The 26,638-nt window shown below is 45.7% G+C and overlaps 1 protein-coding gene and 1 long non-coding RNA gene across 3 annotated transcripts in view; one reads left to right on the top strand and one right to left on the bottom strand.

Moving 5' to 3' along the window:
- Positions 1 to 22: 22 nt before the first annotated feature.
- Positions 23 to 16,501, top strand: LOC309515909. Of its 2 annotated transcripts, none has more exons than XR_014212716.1 (2): positions 23 to 2,157; positions 15,156 to 16,501. It is a non-coding gene; the product is annotated as an uncharacterized lncRNA (long non-coding RNA). The 2 variants fall into 2 exon arrangements; XR_014212717.1 differs by having other exon boundaries at positions 23 to 999.
- Positions 16,502 to 17,633: 1,132 nt separating this feature from the next.
- Positions 17,634 to 26,638, bottom strand: part of COL1A2 (collagen type I alpha 2 chain) — a 65,351-nt gene continuing 56,346 nt past the window's right edge. The window contains exons 43-50 of the mRNA XM_082194105.1: positions 24,876 to 24,929; positions 23,980 to 24,087; positions 23,186 to 23,239; positions 22,942 to 23,049; positions 21,212 to 21,458; positions 20,282 to 20,472; positions 19,367 to 19,609; positions 17,634 to 18,085 (exon numbers count right to left, since the gene is read on the bottom strand). Coding sequence (XP_082050231.1) covers positions 17,939 to 18,085; positions 19,367 to 19,609; positions 20,282 to 20,472; positions 21,212 to 21,458; positions 22,942 to 23,049; positions 23,186 to 23,239; positions 23,980 to 24,087; positions 24,876 to 24,929 — 1,152 coding nt within the window. The 3' untranslated portion in view covers positions 17,634 to 17,938. The remainder of the gene's footprint in view (positions 18,086 to 19,366; positions 19,610 to 20,281; positions 20,473 to 21,211; positions 21,459 to 22,941; positions 23,050 to 23,185; positions 23,240 to 23,979; positions 24,088 to 24,875; positions 24,930 to 26,638) is intronic.

Consider the following 26,638-nt stretch of genomic DNA (forward strand, 5'->3'; position numbering starts at 1 on the left):
CTGGCCCCTCCTCTGCCGCAGCCATGGAGGGGAGCGGGCGAGCCCTCGCGCCTCTCTCTTTCTCACGCGAACAAGGCGCGCAGGGGCGGCGGGGAGAGGGGGAAAGCGAAACTTGGCGAAAGAAGCGGACTTCTTCCCCTCAGCCCGCCCGACTCGGGTGTTGGCATTGGACGTGGGGGCAGCAGCCGCTTCCTCCTCCTCCTCCACCTGCCTAACCTGCTCTGCTGGCTTGGCAAAAGGAAGGGGACGCCGCTCCCGTGGGTGGGGATCAAAGTCTCTTCGGGCACCGTCACTCTGTGGGGCAGGCCCGGGCAGAGGTGGCAGGGCAGGATAGCCCTTTCCCGCTTGCCACCCCCACCCCCTCCGGGACAGGTAGTGCCGGAGGCAACGAGAGCTACGTTGACCTAACCAGCCCTTGGCAGCCCGCCCCCCCCTCCAGGAACTGGACTTACATTAAAAGTCACCCAAGTTGGCCGCTGTCCGTCAGCACATCTTACTTAGGGTTGCAAATCCCCGAGTGTTTTCAGAGGGGTGAGGCAGTGCCGCGACTTGACTTGAACTCTGGCGTGGTTACAGTATTTCCTTTGAGTGACCCTGCCCTACATGTCATTTTTCTTTAGTTCTCTGCCATAGTCATTGCTGCATCATCTTTTGAAGGTCCGCCTCAGTTTTAGCCCCATTCACCTGTTGAAAGCATCAATGACAACCCTGTGTGCTTAATTGCTTTTCCTGAACCACTGGACATACTGACAACTTGGTATTTTTTTATTCTATTTTGTTTCAGGGTTAGGAACAGAAATTGCCACCTGCCCGCATATCTTCCTTGTATTCGTTTGCTCCACACCGTGCATAACCGATGCAGCTCAAATATGTCTCTTCTTGCCTTTTTTCTAAACTAAAAAGCCCCAAATGTTGTAATCCTATTGTCATGGGGAGCTGCTCCAGACACTTGGCTGTTTTCCGAACTTTTCCCAGCTCTGGTGCAATGTCTTTTTTGAGGTGAGCTGACTACAGCCTGTACACACGATACCTCCCCATACCTTTGCATAATGGTGTTATGGTACTGGCAGTTTTATCTTCCATCCCTTGGCTAATTATCCTTAACTTGGGATTTGCCTTCTTCATGGCTGCTGCCCACTGGGTTGACATCTTTGTTGAGCTATGCGCTGTGCCTTAAAAGCCTCTTGCCTGGTCGCTTGCCATCAGTTCAGACACTATTAGCATATACATGAAATCAGTTTTGAGAGATCCTTTTGGAGCTCCTTACAGTCTCCTTTTGTTTGAACCATCCTAAACAATTTGGTATCATCAGCAAACTTTGCTACCTCACTGCTAACCCTTAACTCTAGATCATTTATGAACAAATTAAGAAGCAGAGGTCCACTTTCTACAACCCTCCACTAGAAAAATATGTCCATTCATTTCTACTCTCTCTTTCATGCTCCTTTGCCAATTACCGATCAATAAGAGGAGCTCTCACTTGATCTCAGTCTCAATCCTCTGACTGCTTACTCAGGAGTCATTTTGAAATTTAAGTGCACAGAGTTGACTGTGTCATCTCTATTTGCTTATTGGCACGCAAATAACTAAAAGGTTAATGAGATAGGACAGACTTGCAAAAGCCTTGCTGGTTTCATTGCATTTGGTTGCTGAATAGCAGCCGTCCTTTAATCCTTGACGATGCTCTACTAACAAATGTAAACATTAGCACAACACATTATTTGAATTTATTTCCCGTATTTGCTGAAAGGTTCCCAGGGGAATAATTCCCTAGACGTTGTGGAGGCTGTTTTTAGCTAGAATTCATAGCTCTCAAAAATACTCTGGTGACATGAGAACTTCCTTTGTCCATTGTTTTTGCTTCATCTGCCTTAACGAATCCCATGTAAAAATGTTTACAGTGTAAGAATTGTGAATGTAATGTTTATTTATTGATGTGACTTTTGAATTCTTTTAACAACACAAAGAACCATGGGAATTTTTGTTCTCTTAGTATTTGCTAAAACAAAGGAATGGCTGATTTATGATTGCTGGAGAAAGCTGAAAACTGGTTGCCTTTATGTGCTGATGGACAACTCAGGCATGGCATATCTAGACTATAGTTCTGCTGAGCACTATACTCTCATTGAATGTGGATACTTTGGACAAGCCATATAGGTGAGATCTGAAGCTGGCAGTTCTGGTCTGCATGTAGCTTTTTTAGATTGCAGGTTTCAATAGGCAAGCAACACCTTAAAGGGGAAGGGGTAGAATTATATATGCATGCATCAGCATACTGTGGTTATTATTGTTACATAGGGGATGATTTGTGTCTTCATCAGGGAGGACAAACCAGGGAGCTGGTCACAGAAGTTTACAATTTTTTGTTCAACACAGCTCTATGTCTATTTTTGACCTTTATTTTTGTAATAACTAATAAAATGGGTGATATGTTAGAAAGGAGGAAAAAATGCTGGGGTGAGGGGTATTTCCCTGGTGTGTAAGATTGGAGTCTTAGATTTTGTTTCAGTTGTGGGTGAAGAGGGCTAAGGCTGTAAAACAATGCATTCTTATTCAAGAGGAAGCCTGACTGCTTTCTCCTCTGATTAAACAAAAATGAGACCAGGCTGTGTAAAATGAATGTACCTCCAGATATCCTTTTTATTGTCCGTTCATGATGCTTTGTGCTCTTGATGCTCTCAGAGTGGTCATATGTGATCCTGCTTTCAGTAATATTTGTCCATACAACAGCTCCAGGAGGGTAGCCACATTGCTTCATTTCCAGTCAGTGTTAATCCTGTGGCTTTCTTCTAAATTTGAATGCCACAAATGCTCTGGTTTATTTCTGTTGCACAATAGTTTGCCCAGACAGCAATAATGTTAACATCAGGGAAGAAGCGCTACTGAATAACACATAAAGCATAAAAAATCCACCACTCATTCACAATTATTGTGGCAAGAACATGTTGCAGAATGCAGCCATAACAGAACGCCAGTCTAGCAGGGGTCCCAAGATAGAGGCTTTAAAGAAATGATTTTGAGCTGGGGCTTGAAAAAAAGAGAAAAAGAAGTGGCTCCACATATGTGTTCAGGCATAGAGTTCCTGCCATGCAAGACTGGAAATGAGAACAGGCAGGGCAATTTCTTCCCAGCTGCCATTGCATTGAACTGGTGGAATCAGGCAGAGCTATTTTGTATACACATTTCTACAAAGCAATTTTCCTTAATACAATGCATTTTTGCACACATTACTTGGTTGGAGAACTGCATTGCAAAATTCAGAGAAGTGCAAATTTGAAAGAACTGTTGCATGTTAATCCCCATGTTGGTTTGGAAAGTGCAATTTAGGTAAGTTTGCCTTTAAATGCGAACTGATTTTAATTTCTTCCACATCCCTAGTGATGACATTATTTTACTTATATACTGTAAGAGACTTTTAATCCATCCTTCCCCATAATGTCCCAGGGAATGTTGCAAAATTAAACATTAACATACAACAAAACAATGTAAAACAAACCAAAGAATGTACTGCCAACAGAATCACATTAATTGTAAATGTCAAAAGCCAGGGTAAAGGTGTGTGTCTTCAACAAGTGATATAAACCATACAATGAGAATGCTTGCTGGTCTAGTTGAAGTGGACAGGCTCTTGCAAGCCTTTTTGTGAACCGTTTGAAAAGCATTTTCTGATGAAATCACTCACATCTGATCCAGTTTGGAAATAACTGGCATGGCAGCTCTCTAATGGGGGCACCTGAAGTCACTGCTTCTTCAGTTAGGTTCAATTGGTTTTCATTAGCTTCTTCTGAGGAGGCAGATATGTTGTACGAAAACTCTTGGCCCACATCACACCCTTTTGACCTTGTCTGTCTTACTGGGTTAAAGCCTCAATGTATTACTAATGTGGAAGGTGTGCTGTGTTTTGCCTTCAAACACAGTCACTAATTCACCCAACTTTTGAAACATCATAATTAGGCTGTACCAACATCAATTATTACAGGGCACCTTGAACATTCCACTTTTGGGGCAAGGCATGGAGACTTCCAACCCTGTTGGGAGAAGGCCAGGGTTTGCATGGAGTTATTTTGCATGCTCTACTACTAAACTGAGGTCTACCATGTAAAGGGGGTCCATGTTCTTCAGAATTGTGTTTCTTTTTTAAACAACAAGGAACCAAGCACCTTTGGGAAAGCTACAAGCTCGGCTTTGAGGCAACAGCTTTCCCTTGCCATGCATCAGCTGAATTGTCCCTGAAGACAGAGATTTCATTCCGTTACCATTCACTTGCTTACTTACTTATTGCCTTTATTTGCCACCTTTTCTCCAAAGAGTTCAAGGTGGCAGACATGGTTCTCTCCCCATCCTCGTTTAATCCCCATAATAATCCTATGAGGTAGATTGGACAGAGACACTCTGAATTTCATAGTGGAGTGGGGATTTGAATCCTGGTCTTGCAGGGCCTAGTCTGACACTCTAATCACTACAACACACTGACATTCCACCTATTCAGCAGGCCTTTCATTTTCCCCAAGTATTTTAAGAAAGCTATTTAGTGGCCATCACTGCTCTCTTGTGGTTCCTGAATTCTGTAAGTTAAATCATGTATGAAGAAGCATCTTCCTATCTGCCCAACCAAGTGATTGAAAGCCTGCTTCTACCACAAACAAATTACAGTTGCTTCTGGGCAACACATAGTTGTGAAATTTATATACAACTTTTTACCCCAGCCGTAGTTCCAAAGTGGTTTTCAGACCAATGAAACAGCACCAATGCTGCAGTACATTTTAAAATATACTGACCATAGCTAAAACATCCTTAAAAAACCCAGCATGATGTAACTGGTCTGGTCAGTTCACTCACAATCCACCTAACCTCTGTGTAATTTTTGTGCAAGCATATCGGGATGAATTCTAAACTAACAGGTCATTTGGAGGAGCCATATATCTGGGGTATCTTCAGTACCACACCTGTTGACTCACAGCAGAGCACACATGGGTCATTTTGCTAGGTGTTCTCATTTTTTGATTTTTTATTTACTATGGTCGGGAAGAACAGTGGGAAAGGCAAGTAGCAAAAATGACAGGGGTGTTTCCTGGCACCATCACAAAAGCCATTTGTTCAACAGCAATCTGGGAGTGGGTAGGACAAGGAGAAGGGTCAAAATCAGCACATCAGGAATGCCCATTGGTGTCGATGGATTATTACTATCACTTTTTTTTAAGGTATCACAAGTGACTCACACAGTAGAAAAATTCATACAGCACAATTAAAAAAATACTGAATTAAAATCAATACTGGCAAACTAAAAATAGCACATGATCATCTCATCATGGATAGAACACTAAAATACTGTCTCCCTTGCAAAACACAAGATGATCACCAAACTCCTAGTTAAAATAGCTGCAGATACAACCAGTGTGTTCCCTGAAATTTATAGGAGAATGAAAACATCTACATCTGATGCCAAAAAGACGTCAAAAGTCAGTGCCAAGGAAACTCCCGTACTGCAGCATGTTCCATATTTTTAAAAGGGGAAATGCCCTCCTTGATGTTGACGGTATATTCCAATTGCATCATCAGCAAAGCACTGAAAGGGAGTGAGAGGTAAATGTCAGGTGCCAATCTGAAAGCAGCCTGGTTAAGTTTATTCCTGACAAGGGGTCAGGAGTCCCCCAGTGAAGACTACAGTATGAAGACAAGAGCACAGGGCAGCGAGGAGTCTGTGGTTATCGCCTTGTAAAAGAAAACTAAATTGAATGTATTGGCATATTTAACTAGCAAGTGGTTGTGGAATCATTTTCTCTCTACAGTACTGTCAGGGGCTCAGGAACAGAGGCACAGGGGAGAGAGATGGAGAGCGAAGGGGAAGGATCTGAGGGCAGCGTAGGGGAGTATGGCAGTGACCCCAGAGATTCCATGAGCTTCTCCAGCGAATCAGAAGATTCCCAGAAGGAGGCGCCGATGGTCAGGGCAAGGGGGGTCCCAGGGGAGACACACCAGAAACAAGGGGCCAGCGGGGACTCCCAAAGCAGCAGCTGGAGATCAGGGCCAGCTTCCCCACCAGAGCGTAGTGGGGAGGAGGAGTCCCAGGTGTCAGGGCCAGCGTCTCCTCCAGCAGGGAGAGAAGATGAGTTGAGACTGACCACACCTCCAGCGGAGAGTGGGGGAACGGAGGGGAGGTCAAGTACAGCTAGCCTCCCTGAAGGGGGAAGCAGTGACAGGAGCAGCGTAACGGTCAGGAGGAAGGTTGCCGGGTGGGCGCGCGCGCCAAGTTCAAATGTACAGGCGCGCGGGACAGCAGAAAGCCCAGATCGGGAACCAGGTCCTAAAGCCCGCCGGAGGCAGGGGGAAGACTCAGGGGACTCAGCGTCAGAAGAGTCTAGGAAGGGGGAGACTCCAACTGACAGGAGGACCCAGAGGAGGAAAGAGCAGAGGAAGAGGTGGAGCAAGGCTAGGGTCTTAAACTGGTGTCTGGGGGGAGGAGACTCAGACGGAGCTTCAGCGGTCTAGAGTTTAAGACGTAGAGCTGCGCGCTGCGGCTGTGTAAGCAAAAACTGTACTTCAATAAAGACTTTAGTATATAACGACGGATCAGCGTTGGTCCTTTGTGAGCTGGGACCTATGGCAGCTCTGACAGTAAGCTCCGCCTCAAAAAAAATTTTTTTTGAGAGCTCACGAAGATAGGCAAAGATGACTACAGAGGAGAAGTTGACAGAACTGCAAGAAGCAGTCACGAGGCTTTACACAGAAGTAGCAACCTCCAGAAAGAGAGAAGAGGAAGCAGAAGCGCGCTGCCGAGATCTGCAAGCCAGGTGGGAACGTTTGGGCACAGAGGGGCTGCCAGGACCCAAGCCGGAGGGAGTTGGCCTCGGGAAGAGGGGGGGCAGCATAGTAGCCCATTTCAACGGGGACCTGCAGCAGTATCCTAACTTCAGAGTAGACATAGTTTTCACGCTCAATTTACTTCGGAAAGACTTTAGAGATGAGGAGGAGAAAGTAGGGTTCATAATCACTCATCTGCATGGGGACGCTAAATCGTGGCTGCGCAATTTATGGTGCGAAAATGATCCCGCCCTCCAGGATTCAAACGCATTTATCAAGGCTATGGATGCTTGTTTTAAATCAACGGTAGATGTGGATGTGGCCAGGAGGGAGATGCATGGGCTGCAGCAGGGCAAAGCCACGGTGCGACAATATCACTCCCGCTTTTTTGCATTAGTTAATGTGCTGGGCTGGGAGAAGGGCTCCGCTGCCGTGAGGGATCTGTTCTGGGAGGGGCTAAATGGAGCTGTGAAAGATGAGCTGGCGAGGGGGGAGAGACCCAACAGCACCACAGAAGTCGTCCAGAGAGCGCTGGCAGTAGGAGTGTGCCTGGAAGAACGCCCTTGGAGCAGAGATGAGGGACGTATGGCACGCACACCAGCCAGAACAACTCCCTTCCTGACCCGAGAGCCAGGGCGCGCACAATCCACGCCTCCACTGGGGGGGGGGAGAAGAGCCGATGGAGATAGGTGGTGCCAAGGCTCAGACAGCAACCAGAGCCCTAGCACCAGGAGCAGTCAAGACGAAGGCTCCTAGAGGGAGCAGGAAGTGTTACATCTGCGACAGTGCACAGCACATGGCCAAAGAGTGTCCCCAGAGGATCCAGAAGCACACTGCAGCCTCAGCAACAGTAAGAGGAGCAGTTCAGCAGGGGGAACAGCTGCAGGGAAACGACGAAGCCTGGTTGGAGGCAGAGGCACTGGGGCCCAGCTAGGCGAGTCAGTGAAGCAGTCCCCAGAGGTTTTGCAGCCCACGAACCCCCTCCCACCCAAACCAGTGGTGCAACTCACCGCATCACTCCAGCTGCCAAATGGATTCACCCTGGAAGTCCCTATTACCATTGACTCTGGTAGTAATGCAGACTTTGTGGGGGTGGATTTCATCAGGCAACATCGCATAGCGCTCCTACCAGCCACGATGCCCCTAAACGTCGTCACGGTCGATGGCAGAGAGCTACTGGGAGGACAGGTGGTACAACAAACACCGCCTATGGTGATGCGAATTGGAAACCACCGCGAAGTCATCAGCTTCAACGTCACCCACCTGTCGGACACGCCCATAGTGTTGGGCATGAGTTGGCTGGATAGGCACAGTCCGGCATTGGCATGGTACCAGCGGCAATTGACCTTCTGCTCCTCCTACTGCGCAGAACACTGCATCCGGCCCAGCCAGGGGGAGGAGGGGCAAGAGGAGGAACCACAGCTACACCTAGGCATGGTGCAAGCGGTACCCAACAAGTACAAGGCGTTTTTGGAGGTCTTCTGTGAGAAGGAAGCGGACAAGCTGCCCCCCACAGGCCCTACGACTGCACGATTGACCTCCTACCGGGGGTGACGCTGCCGACTGGAAAACTTTATTCCATGTCTGAAGACGAACTGCAAGAGCTCCGGGAGTTCATAGATCACAACTTGAAGCAGGGATTCATCCAGGAATCCAAAGCAGTGGGGTGCAGTCCCGTGTTTTTCGTGAAGAAGAAAGACACGCCTCAACGCAGGCTCGTGGTTGATTACAGGCTCATAAATTCCAGGACAAAGCCCACAGCATTCCCCATGCCCAAGATCGACGACCTGCTCACGACGGTGAGGAAGGGACGCATCTTCACCAAGTTGGATCTGCGAGGAGCGTATAACCTTATACACATGCGGGAGGGCGACGAGTGGAAGACGGCCATGTTTACGCCTTTAGGCACCTATGAATATAGAGTTATGCCGTTTGGTCTGCAAAATGGCTCCCACTGTTTCCAAGCCTTCATGCACCACGTGTTGGCGGGCCTCCTCTACAAGAAGTGTGTATGCTTCTTAGACGACATCCTGATCTTCTTGGAATTGCAGGAGGCTCACGAGGGGGACGTCAAGGAGGTCCTGCAGAGGCTACGGGAGCACAGACTTTACGCCAAACTGGAGAAGTGCCAGTTCGACGTGAAGGAGGTGGATTTCCTGGGCTACAAGCTGTCCGACAAGGGACTCGCCATGGACAGCACCAAGGTCCGCTCGGTCTTGGACTGGAAGAGCCCGCGCAATCGGAAGGAGGTCCAGAAGTTCGTCGGCTTCGCCAACTTTTACCGCAAGTTCATCAAGGGGTTCGCGAAGGAGTCGGCGGCTATCACGGACACCCTCAGCTCCAAGAAGAAGAAGTTCACCTGGACGGACCAGGCGGAACAGTCTTTTCGGAGGCTCAAGCGTCTCTTCGCGTCCGAAGAACAGCTGCTACACGTGAACCCTGGCAAACCAATGAGGGTTGAGACTGACGCATCAGACAGAGCGGTGGGGGCGGTCCTGTTGCAGCAAGATCCGCAAGGGAACTGGAGGTCCTGCACATTCTACTCCAGGAAACTCAGCAAGTCGGAACAGAACTACACCATCTGGGACAGGGAGTTGCTGGCCATTCATGCAGCCTTCAAGGTGTGGCGGCACTTCCTCATCGGAGCCAGACACACAGTGCAGGTCCGCACGGACCATAAGAACCTGGAGTACTGGCACACGGCGCGATTCCTGAACCAGAGACACATCCGCTGGGCGGAGTTCTTTGCGGATTTCGACTTCCGGATAGAATACATCCCGGGAGACAACAACGTCATGGCAGATGCACTATCCAGGAAACCGCAGTATCTCGAGGGGTTTTCATCAGCTGAGGAAACGGCGCCAGAAACAAGCTCCCCGGAGGGATCACTCTCGGGGTCTGCCACGGACCGCTCTTATTGGTGGGACACTCAACCGGAGGTGGGGTGGAGCAGGGAACTGCTAAGGGGACCCTGGCACGCAGCATCACCCGAGGTAACAGGGGGAGAGACGGACATGGACGTGTTGGGGGAGGATCCTGGGTTCGAGCATGAATGCAGAGAGATGAAAGCAGAGGAGATCGACGGCGACGAGCCCATTACAGACTGGCCGGATCCAGCTGGCCGGCTGCATGACAGGGGGAACGAACTGTATCCCGCACTCACCCCCACAGCACTGGAGCACCCGGAACTCGCACCCGAAGAGGGGGAGGGGGGAAGGGTGGGCTTCGCTTCAGCGGTCTAGAGTTTAAGACGTAGAGCTGCGCGCTGCGGCTGTGTAAGCAAAAACTGTACTTCAATAAAGACTTTAGTATATAACGACGGATCAGCGTTGGTCCTTTGTGAGCTGGGGCCTAGGGCAGCTCTGACAAGTACTATTTTATTTGTTGTTTTTTTTAATCTTTATTTGAAAATATAACAGAAAGAGAGGGAAACTTAATGTAGACATATACATTAATATACAGCATGCAGTCCATATGCCTGAATAGGTATGATGAATACAAACTATGCATTCAAAATGGAAAGGACAGTCAGATCATCAGACCATGGACAAGGGGTGTGTGTGTGTGTGTGTGTGTGTGTGTGTGTGTGTGTGTGTGTCCTTCTAGCCTTCTAGTCTCTTAAGCAAGTATAAATGCTCACAGAATCCATGTTTGTTGTCCATCTGTTAGCCCCCCCCCCAAATAGAATCTTAAGAGTGTGTGTACTATCAAGGATTTCTCCAAAACAAAGCTTAACATGAGTAATAATTAATGACTGGAATGAAGATACCATGTCTGCAGCATATGCCTCAAGGCAGTGTTTATACAGTTTTAGTTTTATTTGCATATTGCAAGATTATATCCTCCAAACTGCAACTTATATGTTTGCCTGCTGCTGCTGCTGTTTTCCCAGCATCTTTGAGATAAACCCTATCTACACAGAAGTAGCTCTGAAGTGCCTGGTGAGCTGCCAGAAACTTTGGACTGGCTAGCTACAAAGTTTGTAAGCAAGAATTACAGTGGTACCTCAGGTTAAGTACTTAATTTGTTCTGGAGGTCTGTTCTTAACCTGAAACTGTACTTAACCTGAAGCACCACTTTAGCTAATGGGGCCTCCTGCTGCCACTGCGCCGCTGCTGCACAATTTCTGTTCTCATCCTGAAGCAAAGTTCTTAATCCAAGGTAATATTTCTGGGTTAGCAGAGTCTCTAACCTGAAGCGTATGTAACCCAAGGTACCACTGTACATATTTTCTTGGGGGCTATTGGGTGCATTGTTCTTGTTTTAAATATATTACTTATCCTTTTTGATCTATGTGTTATTGTTCAATACAACTGTGACTCTTCTGAATCTCCCCCCCCCCCCAATTCAAATATTTGCAAGTTTTATTTCAGCTATACCAGCCGAGGCAGAGGTTACGTATGCTTGCTGGAAGACATACCTCTCTCTAATATTTTTCAAAACGTATAAGAATGTCTAGGATGCTGCCAAAATACATTATTACAACTAACGTTTACTTGATGACATCTACAATAAATAAATAGAATAACTTGTGCATACCTCAGCATGCCCGTGAATTAAAGAATCCTGCTCTCTTATCCAACATGTGTGTTAAGGCTGCCACCCCTTGGACAAGAGAAGGATTTATTTTTTAAAAAAAATTGGAACATTTTAACCCGCTACATTAGGACAGCCACGGAAAAGTTTTCAAAGATTCAAATGCCCAGTTTGGTAAACATTTTCATAAAAATCAGGGAGAGTGTGGCACCTATAGCTGAATTTATCTTTTGCATGTTTGTTGTTGCTGAAAACCAGGATGTGGTATTACCTAAATTATATTGCTGAGATAAAAATGAGACTGAAGAAGCTTGCCATGCAATCCCACAGGGTTCAGTGGAACTAGCAGCACCCTAGAGTAAATTGCAGTATCGCAACTTTAAGTGGTCTAAAGAAGTTTAAGAATGGGTAGTTGTGACAACAGAGAGGAGGGTGGCCCTCTGAGCACCCCGCCCCGCCCCCTGGAGCGTACCTTGCTTCAGGTCCTGTAATAGCTGATGGTGCCAAAAAGACAGATCCCACGTATTCCAACACTTCCTTTGCAAGACAACAGGTGGCAGTCTATAGCCGTAATAGGCAGTCTATAGCCATTGAAAACAAGACTGATTTAGGCTGCAATCCTATAAGCGCTTAGCTGGCGGGAGGGACGGGAGAATCTGTCAATTTCAGCTCTCTCAGTTACCCATTTTAAATTCGGTTCTCCACATTTCTGAAACAATTTGCAACCCCACCCCAAAAACCTCATGAAAATTCTTCAGCAGTTTCATGTGCACGTTTTGACTCACATACACTTTTTGCAAACAATTTCTCATAATATAATTAATTTCTGCGTGTTATTTACACAAATGTATTCATTTTTATTTCCCCCTAATATATGCATTTTTATTTTTATTTTTTGCAAACATTGCTTGGATAACTTCATCGCAAATTATGGATAAGTGCAAATTTCGAAAGGTTCTGCTTTGGTCTCATTTTGTTTCAGAAAGTGCAAATTTGATCAATTCAGCTTTAAATGCGAACTGAATAAAATCTCTCCCACACCCCTAGCTGGGAGAGAACCCCACTGAAGTTGGCCTTATTTCTGCCTAGACAAGTGCTGTTAAACTTTGGTTTCTTTCTTTGTAATTAATAATTTGAGTTCAAAGAAAAAATAATAATTCCCACATATTGGAACAAAGCAATGAAATTAAACATAGTTTTTTGAGGATAGGGTGTGTTAAAATTAACTGATATTTGTACAGAATTGCTAGGTGGTAGGTATTCTCTCAGTTGCTGCCCCCAAAGACCATATTGTCTTCCCATCCCTTGCCAGGCTCCTGTGCCTTTAACTAGTTTTGTGATAGGCAGCTATTCAGTGAATGATGGCTTCTGTTTTGATCAATGACACAGAACTGCTACCCTTCGATGGCTGCAAGTGGCTTTTAAATTTTTCAGAATGGGAGACACTTGCCCAAGAAAGTGCAGCAATTTTAAAATAGCACTGAGAACTTTCAATCAACAACAACAAAAAAATATTTTGAGCTCACTTTGTCTTTTCCAATCCTTCAGGTGATAGGCTATGCTGCATTTTCCATTAATAAAGGATGCATCCAGAAAGGCACCTCATTTTTCTTTATGAAGTGGCCTTTAAAAACCATGTTCCATTGTGGATAACTTTGCTCTAGATCGGTCTGCTTGTGTGTACAGAGAACTGCTCCAGATTGGGACAGGGATCCCTATCTTCCTCAGAGATATCCTCAGATATGGACAGGTGTGCCGCAGGCAGTGATGGGCCAATGCCCATGGGACTCACCTCAGGGGGTAGAGGTGTCCCCTCTTCTGGGATGCTATTGGGGGCCAAGGTGTGGACCCTCATGAAAGTGACAGATAGATAGTGGAAGCAGCCTCGGTGAGAGGCAGGAAACTGAAGACCCTCCGGGGTGAGAGGCTGGGAAAGGAAAGCTCCCAGGTGAGAGCTGGGAGGGCCTGTCATTTTCTGTGCGTGGCTGGGATTAATAGTTACCGTATGTTCTGGCTTACAAGACGACTTTTTATCCCTGGAATATCACCCCCAAAGTCGGGGGTCATCTTATACGCCAGGTATACACATTGGGAAGGAGGAGAGGGAGCTGGTGAGCAGAGGCGCCCCTTCTGCCATCGCTCCCCCCCCTCCCGAAGGGATGTGGAAAGTCCTTCCGAACGTGGCGCTCGCTCGCCTGCCCGCCCACCAAACGCCTCACCTCGGACTGCTGCTGCTTTGACGGCAGAGGCAGCGGAGGGGTGCGCGCTCTGCCCCTTCTGCCATCGCTCCTCCTCCCTTTCCACAAAAGGGGACGCAGAAAGTCCTTCCGAGCGTGGCGCTCATCCGCTCGCCAAACGCCTCGCCTCGGGCTGCTGCTGCTGCGACGGCAGAGGCAGCAGAGGGGTGCGCGCTCTGCCCCGGTGGCTCTCAAACACTATAACTCTAAAACTGAACAGCAAAAGTTGGGGGTCGTCTTATACGCCCAGACGCCTAATACACTGGAATCTACGGTACTTTGGCTAGAGTGAAGATTCTTCATTTGTGCACTATTCTTTATATTTTAGAGAACCCGCTGCTGATTTTCTCTTCCCTTACTTTTTATGCTGTCTCTGTTGAGAATCTGTATTTTATGATGATCTGTATTCTACTATGCATTTCTTCTTCTTAATAATAAAAAATAATAATCTAGAGCCAGTGTGGTGCAGTGGTTAGAATGTCAAGGTACCATATTTTTTGCTCTATAACACGCACCCGACCATAACACGCACATAGTTTTTAGAGGAGGAAAACAAGAAACAAAATATTCTAAACAAAACAGTGGGGTGTATGATTTTTGTGGTTCATGCTGTAGCCACAGACATGTGATCTGACCGTGAGTTTGGGGTAGTCCAGTGCAAAAATCCTGAGGATCCATGTGGACCCATGCTTTGTAACCACGTTTTAAGTGGGGAGGGAAGGAAAAGCACTCAAGGGACAAGGAACACGCGTGGGTTGGGTGGAGAAGGATGCTATTCATGATGCAGAAGAGGGGTATAAAAGGAGAAGGCTCCTCTCCTCTCCCACTTTGCTGTTTCAAAGCGAGCCACGGAGGAGGGAAGGAAGGGGAACCATGGATCCTCTGCTCACGACTGCAGCAGATCCCCACCACCACCCGTAGGCATTCCCTCCATAACACGCACAGACATTTCCCCTTACTTTCTAGGAGGAAAAAAGTGAGTGTTATGGTGCAAAAAATACAGTAAGTTCTGGGAGACCAGGATTCAAATCTCCACTCAGCCCTGATGTTCATTAGGTGACCACGGGCCAGTACATCACCTAACCTACTTCTCAGAGCTGTTGTTAGGATAAAACAGGACAAGGAGGAGGAAGACCCATGTAGGCCACCTAGATCTCCTGGAGGAAATGTGGGTTACAAATGTAATATTTAATATTTATAATATAATATTCAGCAAGGACCAGATGCAAAACCTCGCTGGGGTGGGATGCTTTTTGTAGCAGTCCTTTTACACCAGATATCAAACAGATAAACAACTTTTTGAAGACATCTGCAGGTAGGCCTGTTCAAGGAAGATTTAATGGTTGATGCTTTATTGTGTTTTTAACATTTTGTTGGGAGCTGTCCAGAGTGGCTGGGACCGCCCAGTCAGATGGGTAGCATATAAATAATAAAAACTATTGTTGCTGTTGTTGCCTGATTTTAGTCAAATGATGGCACGTCTCAGTACTGTGATCATCTTATGCCTTTAAAGAACTAGACAAAAAAATTATCTTGCTGAACAGATTGTTTACTAAATGAATGAAATTCTTTTTCCGGTAGTTCAGAAACATCTTCTTGAAGTCAGGCACCAGTGAATTCTTAAAAATTGTTCAACAACTGTGCCATTGTAGCAGAATTTACTGGGCCTATGAATAGCATCAGGCACATGGTCTCTTTATAAAGATCCCGGAAAGCAAAGTCAGAAGAATGAAGATTGCAATGAATTTCTAAAATGACTTTGGGTGGATTTGTCTTTCCTGTAATTAAATTTACATGAAAGCCAAATGGAGGATGAACTTACAAACAGATCCAGCAGAATTCATCATCATCTGGCAATCCTAGAATTTGGCTTTCGGAGTGAGAAGTAATGCAACACCCTGAAACATATTGGGGGACTCATTCACAAGATGATCTTCCAGTTAAACCTCATCATGAGATGATGGGGCTGATAAAAAAACCAATAGCATAAGTGAACCCATTGCTGCAGTCAGAAAAAGCAGGTGATACAGCCCTTTTGGACTGTTTCATGTCTGAGTGCTTCTTAGCTAACAACAACAACAAAACCAAAACCCTACCTGCATATAGAAAATTAGCATGTTGGGGAGGTTAGAAAACCTTCATTGCTAGCTTTCCAAGAGCAAAGCGCTTTTGACATTAGGAGCAAACATCTGTTTATTTCCTATGGTGCTTCAGAAGATGAGTGTACCACTGGCTTTTCCTCAATGTGTAGATTTGCTCTTAGATCACAGGCTCATGGAGCTGTAAGATCCTTAGTCAACCTCCATGAGATGCAGCATCTACAATATAGGATGTGATTATAGCATCTCTGACAGACGGCAAGCAACCTTTACTTCAATACCTAGTGAAGGGCAGTACCTCACCTCCCAAGAAAGCCTGATCCATGGTTAAACAGCTGTTACCACAAGGATGCTTCTAATCCTTTGCTGAAATCTAATTGCCTTCTAAACTGACCAATTCCCTGACAAATTGCCTGACCAAACTGCGGGAGGCAGTGGAAGACAGAAGTGCCTGGTGTGCTCTGGTCCATGGGGTCACGAAGAGTTGGATACGACTAAATGACTAAACAACAACAATTGCCTTCCATTTCCAGACCTTGGTTCTCATCCTGCCTTCTGGAGGAACAGGAAACAAGCCTGCTCTAACTGTATGGCAGTTCTTCGATCGTTGAAGACAGCTAACCTTTGCTTCTCAAGACTAAACATACCCAGTTTTTTCAAAGTTGGTTTCCAGATCAGTCATCATCCTGGCCACACTTCCTTTGGACACAACGTCATCCTTAAAATGTGGCATCCGAAACTGGGCTCTGTACTCCAAATGCAGCCTGCCCAGAGCCGATACAACTTTGTTAAACGTTTCTTGTTGGAAATCAATACCTTTGAAATCAATGGTATGTGCTTTGTAGTGCACTTAATTTGTGTCACGTTGTGTGATGAGGACTGTGGCTTCTTTGAGGGTTGTGTGGCCTTTATGGATTTGTTTGTATGGAAAACAAAAGTAGAGAATACACCTGGTAAAAAGAGGGAATGCTGATGCAATTGCGAGTAGAATTTGAGGTCTGACTGGTTACGGACTCTGGAGTGGAATTTTTTTTGTGTCTCTTTCTAAAATAGATTGACGTACTTGATTGGGAAATGCTTTGTTTTACAGAATCGGAGCATATCAAAGATATACAAAAACAAGACAGACACTGGCTTATATGCATAGTTTGTTGGAAAGGGTATTAATTGGTGTTTAGTATATAGCAAGCAGTGGCCTATTCATTGTAATGAAGTTAGTAGTCTTTAGCATATTCAACCATCAGATGAACCAGAAAAACCAAAACATGGGGGGTTGGGTGTAGTCAAAACACATCAGAAGCACATCTGAATCTTGCTAACTTTCTACATTTTAATAGGGAAGAATCACGAGTTGGAAAGGAAACATTAGATGTGAAAATATCTCTTGAGGCATTTAAGCAAGGAACTTTACTCATTCAGTGGTTTCTTTTGGAACAGTGGACATGCTTTATTTCAATTTTTTTCACAATTTATTTAAACATCTCACATATACAAAATAGGTACAATTTGTTTTTGAGAAATGATGATTCCTTTTCTGCCCATTGTAGAGGATGAAAATGAGATTTAAAAGAACGGACACCTGATGTGGGAGAAGAGAATGAGGATGGGGTGGGAGAGAAATGATCCACATGCTTAGTCTGGGGGTGAGATGGGACAGTCTGACTTTATTCCGAGACAGATTCCAAAGAAACAATACAACTTAATACAGAAAAGTGGTGTGTTTTTTCTTTTCTTTTCTTATCCAAATGACTCTAGCACCATTAAAGTTCAAGTATTGGTTATATACTCTATAAGACTGAATCAGCACCTTTCACTTACGCACGGGACCAAAAGCACCTCAGATCATATGTATAAGAATGTGGATCACACTTGGCTTAGAAGTGTATGAGGTAGTTCAAACCTTTGGAAGTTGTGGTTTTAAACTTCCTCTGTGGAAGATAGTCAAAGGCCACAAGTGGTGCAGACTTTCAGGATTTTTTTATTTGGTTTTTGTTTTTTTGGTTTTGTTTTTTTACACAAAGGCTGACATTTTCCACAACAAGGTGACAAAATCTTGGGAAAAAAAACACCTTCTGATTCCTTTTTGGGGCTGTATTAAATTGCATTGCACAACGTTCCAACAAATCCTTCTCCTCTTTCGCCCAGATTTTAAGCTAGTAGATGAACTGAAGAAATGGAAGGAGTCAGCTTTCAGTATAAAAGAAGAAATGGCAAAGAGAGAATACTTTTTTTTTTTGGTTTTGTTTTAAGTTAGTTTTAGTTCATTCATTTGAAACAGACTGGGCCAATGTCGATACTGAATTCTTGATCAGCGCCACCAATGTCCAAAGGTGCAATGTCAAGGATGGGCAAGCGAGATGGCTTGTTTGTTCTGTATTCAATAATCGTTGAGCCCCATTTGTTCGTCTTTCTCTGCAAGATAGCAATAGCAAATAGTAGTCAGAACAGTTATTCAGGCACTGATTGATCACTATTTACCAGGGATCAATAGTTCTACTTCACTTCCCTGCTACATACACCCACCAGTCCAACCCTACATACACCCACCAGTCCAACATTTCACATCAGCTAACATGCTGGGGGCCTCCTATCTCCATCTCCATCCCCATCACTTCTATTTCCCCTTCTCCTTTGAAGCACCACCGCCCAATTCTTGAACTAACACCACTCATACTCTCATGACATTTCCTTTTCAATCGGATGCCTGTACACTGGTGCTTTAGTAACAGCATTTTGTACAGGAGAGATGCACTCCAAACAGGCACTTTCAGCTTTTTTGTGAGTGCCCACCATGTGTTCAGAGTTTTGCAAAAGACATATTTCCTGTTCACATTTTGTGAAAAATTGCCTCTGTGTGTGCAGCAAGCACTACAGTCTGGGCCTTCATCTAATGGGGGGTTTTATTGTAGAAAAGGCAGGGGAGTGATGAGATGGGTAGCACTGTACCAGTTAAACAGAGTTATTGCACAGGTCAACTAATTTATAGTCTTCGCTCTCCAGGAGTGCTAATTTTCCATGGCCCATGTAACTGATACATGGTGGCTCTGAGTCAAGCTTTTCTTATAAATTATGTCTCTGACTACTGTGAATACACAGGTAGGGTGTGAAGGACCAATGGCAGTCTGCATGGACCTTGCGGCACTCCAGATATTTGACTCCTCTGTCACTAGCCAATGGCATAGCCAGCATGGCCCATGGTCAGGGTTGACATGGGTTGCAGAGCTTTACAGGCCGAGGGAGCCAGCGTTTGTCCACAGACAGTTTTTCCGGGTCATGTAGCCAGCATGACAAAGCCGCTTCTGGCGAACCAGAGCAGCGCATGGAGACGCCGTTTACCTTCCCGCTGGAGCGTACCTATTTATCTACTTGCACTTTGACATGCTTTCGAACTGCTAGGTTGGCAGGAGCAGGGACTGAGCAACAGAAGCTCACCCCATTGTGGGGATTCGAACCGCCGACCTTCTGATAGGCAAGCCCTAGGCTCTGTGGTTTAACCCACACCCTTGGTGTTACAATAGGGAGAGATTTTAGTAGTGCCTTTTATAGGTGCTTGGAAAAGCTGAAGACTTACCTTGGATAAACAAAATAACCCTTAACGACTCCCAATTCTAACAAGTACATTAAGTGACCTGGCTCTGTAGGAGGGCAGTAACACTCAAAGATATTGATAAGCAGGAAGAAACTGGTACTTACAGAGCAGCCGTCTTCAAGAACATTGTACATGAACCTGCCGTTGCCTTCAGCTCGGAGTTCGACATCGTTGGATCCCTGCACTAACAGAGCGCTCTTCAGACTGCCTGTTTCTGCATCCATGTAAGCGATGCTGTTCTTGCAGTGGTAAGTGATGTTCTGGGAAGCATGGTTAGCCAGTAGTCGCATGAAGGCAAGTTGGGTGGCCATGTCCTTGGTGGTTACGCCTTCCTCGTTGTACTCAAACTAAAAACGGAAGGGAAGGGGAAAGCTCCAGTCAAAAATCACACGCATATTATGAAATACATTTTGCACATAAGTCAACTTGGAACACCTTGGCCTCTGAAGGGCAAGGCAATTGGGGGGGGGGCGGAGTACCACCAGCATTTGAGAAGAAATCGTCAGAACTTAAGTTTTGTCCAAGGCCACTGGGAAGCTCCATCATGGCAAGGGGCCTCACTCAATGGCCAAAGAAGGAGCAGCAGCAGCAGCGGGGAGTTTGTTTCCTCACCCCACTCAATCCCTATCCATGGCGATAATTCATGATGCTAAATGGAAGTTTGAGATTCAGAGGTGGTAGACTTGGGGTGGGAAACCTGTGCAACTCCAGATCTCATTGGACTGAAACTTCCATAATCTCCAGATAGTCGCTATGGCTGGGGACAATGAAGGATTGGAGTCCAGTGAGTCTGGGGGGTCACAAACTCCCTGTATCAAAACGCACCCTCTGTTGGAAGCAAAATGTGGGAAGAGATGGTTTGCTGGTCTGATCCAGCCGGGGAGCCCTTCTTATGAACAGGGTTAATGTATCTGTTGTGTGGATTAAAAGAAAATCAGCGGGTTTTTTGCCTTCCTTACTAGAATGTTTTTGGCCTTAGAGAACACATTTATCATAATGGATGCAGTATGGAAACTCACCTGAGTACCACCATTCATCGTTTCTCCAAACCAAACGTGTTTCTTTTCGGCAGAGTTCTTTCTGCTGTACCAGTTCTTAGCTGGGAAGCTTTCTGGATTGGCATGGATGCAAGTCTCACCAGTGGAGAAGTCACAATAAACTCTAATGGCATCCATGGTGCAGCCTTGGTTAGGATCAATCCAGTAGAAGCCTATCGTTTTAAAAAGCAACAGTAAGCCCATCTTCATGTTAAATACTCACACTGCTGCAGCCATAGAAACAGTACAAGTACGGACAATACAGAAACCTCAAATCCCCCCCTTTTAAAAATCACTTACGTGGAACCAATAGTTATTGTTTAAATCTAGTTGTACCATTTATTAACTTGTTGATGTGAAGGGCTAAAAGTGGAGAGGAATTAGGTGTGGGGTTGGAACAGAAAAGAGGGGGAGATCCAGTAGTTTTAAATAAAAAGCCATAAGCCCTGATATGGGCTTATTTGGGGGGTGGGGCTGGCTGTGTTGATAAAAACAATTCCTGCAGTCTACAAGGAGAGATTTTATTATGCAGATGGAAAAATTTGACCCCAACACAGCTGATAGAATTATGTGAGAGCGACACAGACAGTCTAATGCAGGGGTAACCAACACGATGCTCTGTAGATGCTGTCAGCCTACAACTCCCATCAGCCTCAGCCAGCACAGTCAATAGCTAGGGATGATGGGAATTGTTGTCCATCAACATCTGGAGGGCACAAACTTGGCTGTTCCTGGTCTAGTAGTTTGTCCACCTGCCTCTCCCTGCTACTACCAAAAGGTTTCCCAGACAAAAGGAAGAATGGCAGCTGCATGGACAAATGGCACACACAGATTTCCATTGGCCACCCACCCACCCACGAGTGCATTACATGGTCAGCAAGCCACTGGGTCAAGCATCTAGCACTAACATACCACTGGTCCATTCTGGGTGGCTGAGTCTTAGGTCACGGCAGGTGCGGGCTGGGTTCTTCCTGGAGCCTTCTGGGGTCAGGAGGGTCTCGATTTGGTTGTTCAATGTTTTCAGGGTGGCATCAACTTCATAGTCCTTGGGTCTAAGAGATGGCTGATCTGCCCGGTAGTATTCTGCATCATAGCCAATTTCGTATCCACCACCATTGGGACCAGGTGGGCCAGGGTGGCCAGGTGGGCCTGGTGGACCCTAAAAATGTTCAGAAATGAACATGCCTTTGTTGAAATCAAGTTCACTTGATTGTGCAGAAGGCCCAACCCCTGCTCCCCACGAAGAGCCTAAACACAGTGCAAGGTGCATCAAATGGTTCCTCTGGGGCCTGTTATAGAAGTGGCCCATGTTCATTAACCCTAGTGATGAGGCAGTGGATACTGGACACCAAACATGTAGTCTCAATGAAGCACTCACTAAGCAGAGAGCGTGGACTCTTTGCCTGGTTCAACATGACCACTGTCTTGCAAGAGTGAGGTCAAATGTAATATGAACACCAGACGATGGCCAAACAATGTTCCACATTAATTGAGTTTCTTCTACTTATGTTGCATTTTGAAAATTTAATGACAGGGGGGGGGCAATTTTAACTGGGAATGCAGCACATAGTGGAGAAGAGGTTTGCTGCTGCTCCCCCCCCAAAAAAAAATCATAACTAAAATTCTGATCAGGCTTCTAACTTGTGCAAGGGACCTATGTGAGGACATCAGGGTCTCCTGATGCAGACATTTGCCCTCTAATATGTGAAGGGTGGCAGGGATTGGCCAAGTGACATGACAGATGGAGCGGAGATGGCATGCTCATCCCTGCTCTTCCTCACATGTCTGGTAACTGTATAATGCCCAATTAGGGCTAGAAAGTAAAATAAAAGGGGAGCCAATTTATTTCAAACATTTACAGGGCATTCTTACATCTGTTTACTCAGAAGCAAGTCCCATTGTGTTCAGTGGGGCTCACTCTCATGTAGCATGAGTCTGGAATTGTAGAATTTAAGAAAATAATATTTTCTTTTTTATTATTGGTTAAATTTCTATACTGCTTTTCATCTGAGGATCACAGGGCAGTTTTTAATAATAATAATAATAATAATAATAATAATAATAATAATAATAATAAGAAGAAGAAGAAGAAGAAGAAGAAAATACAAATAGCATGGTAACAAAACAAAAGCCCCCAATAAATTAAAAATAAAAACCCAATAAAGTTTCGCAAACTAAATGCACTAATAACACATTTGCTTGGAGGTTTTGCTTTGGTTTTTTTTAACATTAAAGTGGCATATACATTTTATGAAATAGAATAAAGAAACACTGTCCTATGCAAGTTTGGTCAGACGTAAGCTTCACTGCATTCTTTGGGGCTTCCTCCCAGGAAAACTGCATAGGGTTGCAACTCAAGCCTGTAATCCTGTGTCCCGGGGGTAGCCATTCAGGTGATGTGGGACTCCAGCTTGCATCAGCCTCAGCCCATGTGGCAATAATGGGGGGGGGAATGGAAGCTGTAGTTCAACATTATCCAAAGGGCCCCACATTGGCTACTCCTGCTATACACGCTTACCTGGGAGTTATCCCTACTGAATGCGGTGGGGCTTCCTTCTGAGCAAACACGGACAGCCGGGTGCCACTTGTGTTAGAATTGATGGTTTCAGCCCCATACCCTCAGCATCCAGTTTCATACTTACAGAAGGTCCTTGGCTACCCTGAGAGCCACGCACACCAGCAGGTCCAACAGGTCCAGGAAGACCGTTGCGGCCATCTTTGCCAGGAGGACCAGAAGGACCGGCAGGGCCCTGAAGGAAGCAAGCAAAGAAACACCTGCAGATTAGTACACCACCAAAGCAATGACATGTAGAAATATATAATCACTTTTTTTAAACGACAACAAGACTCTTCAATATCCCACACAAAGGGAGAGTGTTCACATACCCTTGGGCCAGCAGGTCCAGTAGCACCAGGTGAACCTTGGTCTCCATGATGACCCTGTTGGAAGGAGAGAGGTTTTTCAAAACATGATTTACTCCTGTATTAACCTGTTTCCATGCAGAATATTCATCCTTGCACAAATGGCAAATTCATGGTGGGGAGGGAATATAATGGAGGGCTTATTTTGATTCTCAAAATCTGTTTTTGTTTTAAACAAATAGGGCAGGGGTGTAGAAGGTAAGGAAACCTCGAGATGTTATTGAACCAACTCCCATCAGTCCCAGCCAGCCCAGGTTGTGGTCAGGGGTGATGGAAGTCGGAGGCTGAGGACATCTGAAGGACGACTGGTTCGCTGTCCTTATAACAGGATGTCCAATCCCATCCCTGAGAAACAGGAAGTGATAATGATGACAAACATGCCATTGAGCATATATGGTCTCTCGCCCCCCTCACTGAATAACCACTGCCTGCCCCCATGTATCTGGGCACTGGGGCAGGATTTCTAGATGGGCTTCAGTCATACACAACGTCTCTGCTTCTGAACATTAATTGCTGGCCTAATGGAAAGGAAATGCCGACAACTCTACAGAGAGCTGCTGCCAGTCTGAGTCGTCGATGTTGATCTATGTGGACCAAGTCTCACTCCTTCTAGTGTGAAAAGGCAACACCACAGCTCCTTCTCACAGACTAATCCCAAAGGGCCTTAGAACGTGCTACCAATGATGCAGGGCTGATTATCAGGGAGGCTATCTTATTTCTGTTGCTGTTTCGCCCCATTGTTCGGGCAACACACTTACAGCAATGCCAGGCAGACCCTGAAGTCCATTGTGTCCCTTGAAGCCAGGTGCGCCTCTGGGTCCCTTGTCACCAGGACCACCTTTCTCACCACGTGGACCTGCTGGGCCCTGTGGAAGGCATAAAAAGGGAAAAGGGAAAAACAGAATGTTTGCAGGGAGCTTTCCACCTGCAGAGTTTGTTTAGACACACACAAGTACATTTGCTTTTGGAACATTTTCACGTCTAGAAAGCAGATTTACCTCTGTTTAAAAACAATTCTGCTGAGCAAGGACTGTGGCTCAAAATGTCTCAGGGTCCCTCTCCTTTTTGCCAATCTGTTACTCTACCACTGATCTGGTCTAAGTAGGAACAGCCTGAGTCCTTGCTTGGGACCAGTGCTATTTTTCTAGAAAAAGAGGTGCTGGAACTCACCATGAATGCCTCCCTTGTTCTCTTAGAATGGTAATGGTGCCCACCTGAGAGGTGCTGGAACTGAGTTCTGGTGAGTTCCAGCTAAAGAAAAGCCCTGCTTGGGACTAGAAAGTTTCCTAAGCATTGGTTTTTGCTTATATCCAGCCTTAAGTCGTATAGCAGGTTGTGTCCATTTTGATGAGCCTGCATCTCAAAATTACTACACTCAACGCTTGCTTTCTCTTTGTCCTCAAAGGGCTCACAAGTCAATCACATAAGGAATGGGAGTTAGGCTAGGTACCCCACCATTGCAATCTTAAAACCTTTCAACCAAAGGGAAAGACCACTACCATATTCTAAACTTCCTACTCATGCCAAAATTTCCCCATGATCTATACAACCCTCTGACTTGATTTCCAGAACCCAGATCTCCATTCCTGTCCTCATCATGGGACTTCTTACCAAAATGACATAATTACAGAAGCAAAACAAAATCTGAACTTACAGCAAGACCTCTTGCACCAGCAGGACCAGCAGGACCAGCAATTCCAACGGGACCCTGAAATGGTGACAAAGCACAGTTAGAGAAACTGCTCACTGTAGATTGTGATGACAAAGCTCCCTTTCCTTGACCAACAAAAGAATGACCCAAGGGTGGCTCAATACATTCATAATATGGACAAGAACAGGAAGTGGTTCACACTTCATGTCCTCTGCGTTTCTTTTGGTCACAATGCCCAAAGTGTGACTTTAGGTAGTTTTTGTCCCTTCCTTCATTGGAAGCACATGCTAAGGGAAGAGCTGGGATAGTTCAGTGCATTATCAAATGCACTGAACTGTAAGTTCAAGTCACTTGCACTTCCTGTTCACCAAAGATGAAGAGAACACCCAAAGCCAGTCATAGCAAATGGCTGCTGGAATGAAAGAGCATGCATGGCATTTTCAGAAGGCCCTGTTTTGGGAGGTCTGGTTGCAAAGGGACTTCTGTTTCAAGGGAGCCAAAAAGTGTAACCGAACAGAGAAGTAATGTCACAGCGGGGAGTGATGTGGCAGCTCACAGCCGCTTGACAACAGGTTGTCTTCATTCATTGGAGACGAAATGGGAAGCGCACTGGTACCACATCATTGAGAATCAAGAAGGAATACTGTGATCCCCGCTGCTTTCTTTTACAATGAATTGGCAGTAGTGGAATGTTCAGCGATACAGTGGAGGGCTTGGCCATAGTTTACAGGATGGTACTAGCCATTATGCCACGTTTTGAGTAGTGTAGGGCTCCCAGGCAAATAGTGGGCACCCACCATGCAGAAAACAGGGATGGAAGAGCAGCACCACCCTACTATTCACTAAGCTTCAGGGTTAACACCTGTAATTCCCTTCCTCATCACAACACAGAAGTGCAAGGGCCAGATTTTAGATCTGAGAAAAGCTGGAAGATGGAAGTCTTATTGATACAAGGAACAGAATACTCTTCTTATTGGACAGGATATAAGGGGAAAATACTAGATGGGATGAATGGTAGTTAGGGGAACTGTGCATGTGTAGACTGATGAGAGGGTGTGCTTTCAGGATCAGGCATTGAATGTAGACCAAAATATCATCATCATCAACGATAACGTTTCTCATGCTTTGGTAAGCCTTCAGGGCTCACAGCAGTAACAAAATTATCCCTCCATCTAATAGCAAACTCAGCTGGTGATCAACAACAGAACAGCAATCCAAATGGGGCCACTGAGAAAAGGAAGGTGCTGGTTTGTACAAAAATATTTAAGATGCACCCTCGCTATAAAAACCCGGCTTAATAAGGACTGAGCATGCTCAGTGGCCACACAATTCTAAGTGCCCACTGGAAGCAGGTGCAAGGGAGTACCCTAGAAGACAGCATGGCTGGCCAACACTGGACAGGAGCAGTCTACACTGTGACGTTCTGCAGTAAATCCTACTTGCCTGGTATCTAACACCCAACCCATTCAATAAGCAGTTAAGTCTACTACAAAACTACAACAGGTCAACTAAATGCATAGAATCCCACCCCTTCCTAAAGGTTTTGGCCAAGCTTCTCAATGCCACCAGGTAGACTGCCTGTAGGGCTTCTCAGTGCGGGAGGCACCCATTGGTGGTGTAGTGGTTACAGTGTCAGACTAGGGCATGTGAGACCAGGGTTCAAATCCTCCCTAGGAAACGAAGCTCATTGACCTTGGGCCAGTCACTGCCTCTCAGCCTTATCTACCACACAGGGCTGCTGTGGGCATTAAACAAGGAAAAGGGAA

This window comes from Podarcis vaucheri, assembly GCF_965113315.1.
Source record: "Podarcis vaucheri genome assembly, chromosome: 12".
Taxonomy (NCBI): Eukaryota; Metazoa; Chordata; class Lepidosauria; order Squamata; family Lacertidae; genus Podarcis; species Podarcis vaucheri.